The following is a 7,560-nucleotide window of genomic DNA, read 5'->3' as shown; positions in this document are numbered from 1 at the left end:
TGTTCCTGTTGGGAATGTTCCTGTTGGGAGTGTTCCTGTCTCAGCCCAGGGATGTGGCAGAGAGCCAGGCGGTCCCTCACGGCACAGCGCTGTCTGTGTCCATAAAGTGGTAAATCCCAGCATCCTTCCTGGGCTCTTAATGGAAGTACAACCATTAATATGGGCTTTTGGAGGAGCCTAAGGTGGGGACGAGGGCGCTGTGCACCTTCCACTGCCTTGTGCCGCTGGCTTTGGGGTGGAGGTGTGACACAGATGTGCTGTGGATGTGGGGAGTGTGATTCTGTCCCTCAGGTGCTCCAGTGGCCGTGCTGCTGGGAGGCATCGTGGGTGCTTGGGCAGTGTCAAGGGGCTGGAGCCCTGCTCAGCCGGTGACACGTGAAATCCCACCYGCTGACAGAGGGGTTTTTCACTTTTAAGGATTTCCCCTTTGAATGTGAATGCAGCTGTGGCAGTAGCCACTGTAGATGCATAGATATATTCAAGGTGTGAAAATTTAACAGCCTTCTAACCAGACCAGATTTATGGTGGCTTACTAAATATTCAGGTTCCCCAGCCTAATGTAAATTTGAATATCCTGCTCCCTAAATAATGATAATAAAAACGGTATTAACTGCATTTGCTAGCTCACCTGTTCACCTGTTTATGAAGTGGAAATGTTGCTGCTGGCTTGGCAGAAATCCCAAACTTACGGATTTGATGAGCTACATCMAATAGTGGTGCTTCCAGGGTTGTGGGATGGCAGTTCTGCTGCCACCTTGCTCATTCACCTGAAAGRTGGGTAATTAGTGAGGAGGTGCTGGTGTTCCTAAATTTTTTTGGAAAAGCAAGGGTGCCTCTGGGGCTGTGGTGGGAGCACTGCTGCCTGTCCTCACAGGAGATCCTGTTCCTGGGGTTTGTGCTGGGCAGGCAGCATCCTTGCTGGGTCAGGGCTGGATGAGCACCGTGAAACAAAGCCTTGGGAGCAGGAGTCACCTCATGCTCAGTTTCTGTGCCTTGGCAAGACTTCGGCAGTCCAGACTATTTTTTTTTRGCTGGTTCAAGTTAATATATGCATTTCAAGGTTTTGTGAACTGCAGCACAGAATGGTCAATGGTCCTGCGGATGTGGTTTATGCAGACGACTCTTTTTTTCTTTCACTTTCTTGCCTTTTTTGCTTTTCCAGGTTTAGGATGGGTAAGAAATGACCTGAGCAATGGGGGTTGGAGGTGTTCATTCAGCGAGCAGGGCTGGAGGTGCTCAAGTGTTGCCTTTCATTCCAGTATCAGATGGTGGCAGATTTATTCCAAGAAGAGAAGGATGCTGGGGCCGCYGCTGCCGTGGGAAAGGGCATACCCAGGATCAGCGTCCGCTCTGCCAGGCCAGCCTTCAAAGCTGCCAACAAGGAGCACAGAAAAACAGTGGGACACCAGGTAATGTGTGATTTCAGTGACTCAGTCAATGGCAGAGAAATCAGTTAAGATCTTGTTGCTTCAGTTTGAAGCAGAGGCAAACAAAAAACCACTGGGGATGGAAGGAGACTTTCCCACAGTCTGTGTTAGACTATTGCATTTTGGATGACTTCTAGCAGCGTATCTGGAAGAGCAGGATTCAGTAGTCCTGACTGGAAAAAGTTGAGACATGGTCTGGGGCGAGTAGAGGCACCTCTGGGATTCACTGGACTGTGTTCCAATATACTGTGGAGCTGATAAATTACAGCAGCTTCAGAAAAGGAGCATTTTTCCCTGTGTAGGAGTCAAAAGGTGCAACAGGGGCATGGAGAGGTTGTACTGTCTCCATCCTTGGAGATGTTTCAAAGACCCCTGGCCAGAGTCCCGAGCTTTGTTACCCATGAACCTCTTTGAGCTGGAAGCCCTCAATTCTCCCTGTCTTCTCTGAGCTCCCCCTGCCTGYGGGAGGTTGATGGGGAGGTTCTGTGCCACACCAACAGGTGGCTTGTGTCACCTGTGTCACGATCTGCTAACACAAGCAGAAGTCGTGATAGTTAATTAGCTGAATTTCAGAGTACAAAAGAAACAGGGACAAGTAGTTTTTGGTTTCAATCAAAATCAAAAGCACTTTTATTCAGTGCTAATAACATAATTTATGTGATGGAAGAGGGAGAGAGAGAGAGAGAGAGAGAGAGAGAGAGAGAGAGAGGCAGAGAGAGTTGGCTTATAGCTACCAATGGCACGACAAAATCCTCGTGGTCCGGATCCAATAGATTTGTCTTCGTCCATGGAGAGATCTTGTAGGGGTCTTTTCAGAAAGTCTCTTTATAGTCTTTTCGAAAGTGAGGGGCAGCTGGCCAAGAGGTGCAAAAGAGAGGTGAAGCTGATCAGGAAGTGGGGAAATAAGACCCATTGTTTCATCAGGTGTACAGTACAAACCATCCTGTGCAGCCCTCTCCACCTTGGCACCAAAGATGATGCAGTCTACCATGGTCTACACCTTGTTTTCTCAGTCGTTTGGGCACCTGCACTTGGCAGACATCCCACCTCGATCTGGCCCAGACTTTTTTGTGCAAAAGTCCTTTTTCCCCTTTTGGGATTTTTGGGTGTTCAGTCTGTGTCCTCATTGGTGATTGAGATTTCCGTACCGTCTCTTACAACCTGCCAGCTRGGGCTGTGGGGTTACAGCACCTTCATCCCTCCTCAAAACAAATGGTTTTGTCTTTCAGTTCCGCAACTCTCTGCACCTGCTGATGGAGACCCTGAACGCCACCACCCCACAYTACGTGCGCTGCATCAARCCCAAYGACGAGAAGCTGCCCTTCAAGTGAGTGGGACTGCAGASGAGCAAACATGTTCAGCTTTATGGCAATAGGGTGTGCTTTGGGCTCCTCCCCCTGCTGAAGAGCTTGCCCTGTCCTTTTAACTTGGTTCCTGTAGCAGGAAGGTCTGTGTGGGCTGCTGAGTCACCTTTTTGGATTTCAGTGTATGGGGTTTGTTCCTCTGGAATGAAGACTAATTGAGGCTCTAATAAATCATAGATATGCTGTGCTAATAGTGAGCATCCTTGCTTTGCAGTGATAGGGTCTTTGTGCAATTTTCATCTTAGACTTGCTTTGATTTGAATAATTATAGTTCCAAACAGTGAAAAGAGAAAGAATTGAAAAAGCAGAGATAAGTAGGGGGCATGTGAAATGAAGCAGGATGTCTTGGTGCTTCCAAAAAAAATGCAGAAAAAGTGAACACGTGACTTGTACCAGCTTCAGGCAGATTTTGAGGTGAGTGAGCAGCTGAAGCAGAAGGCCAGTCCTGATCTTCCTCCATAGTTCAGAGACACATCTGAGGCAGCAAACACTGTGAACAGGTCATTGYTAGCCTGGTTTGACCACTTGCTCGTGGATTTGTGCCCGGATTTCTTCCCTATAACTCCCGGACAATTTGGACATTAGCGTGCAGGGACCTTACAAATGTGATGTCCTTGAAAGGCATGAACTGCAGGTGGTGACATTTAAGGCAGAAGGCTTGACTCATCTCCCCCTGCAAACAGCGAAGTGAAGGGTGTTAATCATTACAAGGCATTCAGAAACTGGTTTATATTTATCAGCTTGCTCAGATGACTCGTTAACAGCTCTGGAGAAGGCTRTGTTGTGTTGGGATGGCAGTTCTGTGCTCCATTGATCTGTTTCACACACCATCCTGTAGGTTCTGAAGATGCTCAGGGCCTCGGTCTCCTGTTGCCTTTTCAGGGGCAGTCCATTTAAATGAAATTCAGGATTACTCCTTGTCATTGACCGTTTTGTTTTGATGAAGCACAAAATTGTTCTCTGACTTGCTGTAGCTCTGTGTGGTGAAGTGGCTTCACCTTTCCAGGGGAGTGTCCAAGGCCCCATGTCCCTGCTCGCTCTCCTTTCAGCCCACCCATCTTCACTTCTCTGCCTTTTGGCTTTCCAATTCCATCCTTCATGTGATGCTCAGGATACAGTTAATACAATTCCATGAATGTGCAAGCTCCTGGTTGTCAGGGAGCAGTAATGGAATTAAATCAATTGTATCTCTAGGATATTATGTGTAGCAGGTAGCAGAAGGATAATTGTGCCAGTGTCTGCTTGCAGTCCAAGTGATGGTTTGGTGTAATGGGATGCTCCTTGTCTGTTGGATCTCAGAGTTGTCCAAGTCCAGGATTTTGGGAACAAAGGACAAACCAGAATAGTCACRAGAGTGGTTCTGGAGGAGGCTGCTTTGGGTTGTGGTGATGGGGTTGCCTCCCCTTCCACAGGGGATTCAGGTGTCTCCTACAGGTGGGACTCTGCCCTCACCCCTCGTGGATTGCTTAAGTGGCATTGTGACCTGGGGAGCTTGGTCAAGATTGGTCTTTTTGCCACCAGCTTGAGGAATTTTTATCCTTAGCTTGTCTCAAGATCACAGAATCTGAGGAATGATGAGTCTGGAAAAGAGCTACAGGATCATTGTGTTCAATCTGTGTCCAATCCCCACCTTGTCCCCAGCCCAGAGCACTGAGTGCCACCTCCAGGCCTTCCTTGGGTACCTCCAGGGATGGGGACTCCAAACCTCCCTGGGCCACCCCTGCCAGGGCCTGACCACCCTTTCCATGAGGAAATTCCTGCTGCTGTCCCTCCTGCCCCTCCCCAGCCCAGCCTGAGGCCGTTCCCTCTCCTCCTGTCCCTGTTCCCTGGAGCAGAGCCYGACCCCCCYRGCTGTCCCCTCCTGTCAGGGAGTTGTGCAGAGCCACAAGGTCCCCCCRGAGCCTCCTTTGCTCCAGGCTGAGCCCCTTTCCCAGCTCCCTCAGCTGCTCCTGATGGGACTTATCCAAGGTCTGTTTGCTTGTGTGTAAGACTGGGATCTGAAGCATGCTGGGATGGCTCTAATGGAGTCTGTACTTCAGAGACATGCTGGAAAATTCACAGTGCTGGGAGGCATTTGTGATGTGAAACATCATCAGCACTGCTCCAGGTTAGCACTGAAGTGGTATCTTCAGTGTGCAGAGCACTCAGCCTTAGGTTTGTCGTTTAGTTTTCTCTTCCTAAAATGTAACATTTTTCAGCTCACAAGAGCATTACTTTTTTTTTCTAAACTCTGGAGAACAAAAAGGATATGATGGCAGCTTTTCAGTACTTGGAGGGGCTACCACAAGGATGGGACCACACTCTCAGCATGGTGTGTGRTGGGAGAGCTGGAGCCAACAGCCCCAAATTGACATGGGAGGTGCAGGCTGGAGATCAGTAAAAATGTTTTTCCTCCCTGAGGACAGTCTGTCAGTGGAGCAGTCTGCCCAGAGAGGTTGTGCAACCTCCTGTGGGGAGCTTTTAATCAGTTTTGACTGGATAAACCCCTGAGCTGTGGGTCTGYCCCCATAGCTGTCCCAGCTTTTGGACACAGGACGTTGGACTGGACACTTCCCCAGGTCTCTTGAACTCTGCATTCCTRCTTCACAATTTGCTGAAAATACAAGGTCTGTATTTACTGCTGAAAATACAGTGGAACTGATAGATGTGAGGCGCCCATCCTGGAGGACACCGTGGCATGACACAGGGATGTTTGCTGCGTCTGCCTACAGGCTGTGTCTGAGGTTAATTCCTGGTGGAGAAGACTTCCAAAGAGAGATGTGCAAGGGGAATGTCTGACTCTGGGCTGTTCCTCTGTCAGTTTTTCTTTTTAGTTCTGTTTCAGGCAGGTTTTGTGAATTTTTTACTTGGGTTTCCAGGACAAAAGCAACCTGCCAGGTGCTTTTACTGCCGTGGCAAGGAAAAGGAGTTAGTAATAATGTGTACTGTCCCACTTTTGAGGTCTGTRTTTCAGCGTTGGCCCATAACTGGAGCTGTTGTTGACAGATGGCTGCAGCCTCTCTGGTGCCTCCATTTYACCCACACAGAGCAGGGCTTCGCTGCTTTGCAGAATTTCCCTCAGACACAACAGAAATTGCACTGGGATCTCCCAGGACTGAAGTTTACCTGTCGATCTGCCAGTTCTGTATATTATTTATTGTTATGGAAATTGCACCCTTGTGGGTTCTTCCTTGAAGTGAGTGACAGCCCAGTCTGATTTTTCACCCTGCAGAGTGTTTGTGGTGTTGCAGTGAATAACTTGCTTGTGGAYTTGACAGGTCCAGGGAATTAAAAAAAGCCCAGAGAGAGAAGAAGGAGACTATTTTTCATGCTGCTTTTGTAAAGCGGGGAGCAGGCAGAATAATTCATGCAATCTTGACTTGCAGGTGTAAATATTCTGGACTTTCAGAAAGGGAAAAGCAAATGTATGAGAAGCTTTGTTCTGGAAACCTCACACAGCTATGGGCATCAGCCTCATATGAGTCCAGGCTTGATCCAAGGACCTTTTCCAGTGCTTTCCAGAGCTGGAGAGCTGGAGCCTCTTTGTGTGTTCAGAGTCAGGGTGGAGCAGCCATGGTGGGTACTGCTACCTGGACTCTGTTCAAGGATAGTCTGATCTGGGAGTTGGTYCTTGCCAGGATCCTGAGAAAGCACTGCCCAAGTACTCAGCTGGAAGTTGCCATGAATTTTTTTKGCACAAATTGCTGATGGAAATTAGGTGCCAGTGGTAAGGTGTGATGAAAGCTTTGAAGAGGAGGGCAGAAACACCTTGAACTTCCACATGGTGCCCACCAAAGTCATTAGTCTGGAACATGGCCACTCTTCTTGGTAAACTTAGTCTACAGATTCGTGGGACCTGTTAATGACCTGGTTTTGGTATGGGATTGAATAGATCAGACTTAGTTTGCTGTTGAATTTGATTTCTGTAAATATGTTGTTGCCCTTATGTCTGCAGAAGTAAAACTGCGTGGTTCAGCATGTAGCTCGTAGTGGTGTAGCCTGCTCCCATCTTTATTGTGATTGTATTCAAAGCCAGGTATCTTATGGCTGTAGGCACTAATTAATTGCAGCAGACGGTTATCCTATCCCAAGAATACACTTGGCATTGATAGCAGGGTGGTAGCAAGGTTTCAAGCAACTGAAAATCACAACACCTTTGTGACATGCAGAGGAAACGTGTGACATCTGTGCAGCCTATTCCCAATKCCAGGCGTGGGTTATGCTGAGTTTTGGGAGGGAATGGCTGTGGACAGAAAATATGGAAGTATGACTTTATCCAGCCACTGTAGCAATGAGGAGAGGAGAAGGTAATTCCTGCCTCTGGAAGAGTCACTGTCAGGTGGGTTCTTTTCCACTGTGTGTTGACATCTATCCCAAATCTGATTGCAGGTTTGACCCAAAGAGAGCAGTGCAGCAGCTGAGAGCCTGTGGAGTGCTGGAGACCATCCGGATCAGTGCAGCYGGCTTCCCCTCCAGGTACCGGGCTGGGACTTCCCTAGGGTTGTGCTGCTGCTGGGATTTACTCTGCAAGTTCATTGTTCCCCTGGATTCCTGGCAGTGTCCGAGGCCAGGCTGGACACTGGGRYTKGGAGCAGCCTGGGACAGTGGAAGGTGTCCCTGCCATCACAGGGGGTGGCACTGAATGGCTTTAAAGTCCTTTACAAAACAAATCATTCTGTGATTATCTGAGGTGAGGGAGGGACAAGAAAACACTTGCATATGCAGGACAGTGTTTTTTATGTTGGTTTATATCCAGGATAGATTTTATGCTTTTTTTTTTTTTTTTTTTT

General features: G+C 48.3%; 1 protein-coding gene across 2 annotated transcripts in view; it reads left to right on the top strand.

The window, feature by feature from the left end:
• Nucleotides 1-7,560, top strand: part of MYO5B (myosin VB) — a 149,931-nt gene that overhangs the window by 83,817 nt on the left and 58,554 nt on the right. For both annotated transcript variants that reach the window (XM_057378458.1, XM_057378457.1), the window contains exons 15-17: nt 1,260-1,409; nt 2,657-2,754; nt 7,160-7,246. In XM_057378458.1, coding sequence (XP_057234441.1) covers nt 1,260-1,409; nt 2,657-2,754; nt 7,160-7,246 — 335 coding nt within the window. The remainder of the gene's footprint in view (nt 1-1,259; nt 1,410-2,656; nt 2,755-7,159; nt 7,247-7,560) is intronic.

This window comes from Malurus melanocephalus, unplaced genomic scaffold, assembly GCF_030028575.1.
Source record: "Malurus melanocephalus ecotype Western Australia unplaced genomic scaffold, MMel_1.1 scaffold_359, whole genome shotgun sequence".
NCBI classification, from domain to species: Eukaryota; Metazoa; Chordata; class Aves; order Passeriformes; family Maluridae; genus Malurus; species Malurus melanocephalus.
Note: the sequence above shows the minus strand (reverse complement) of the source record. Positions and strands in the feature narration are given on the sequence as shown.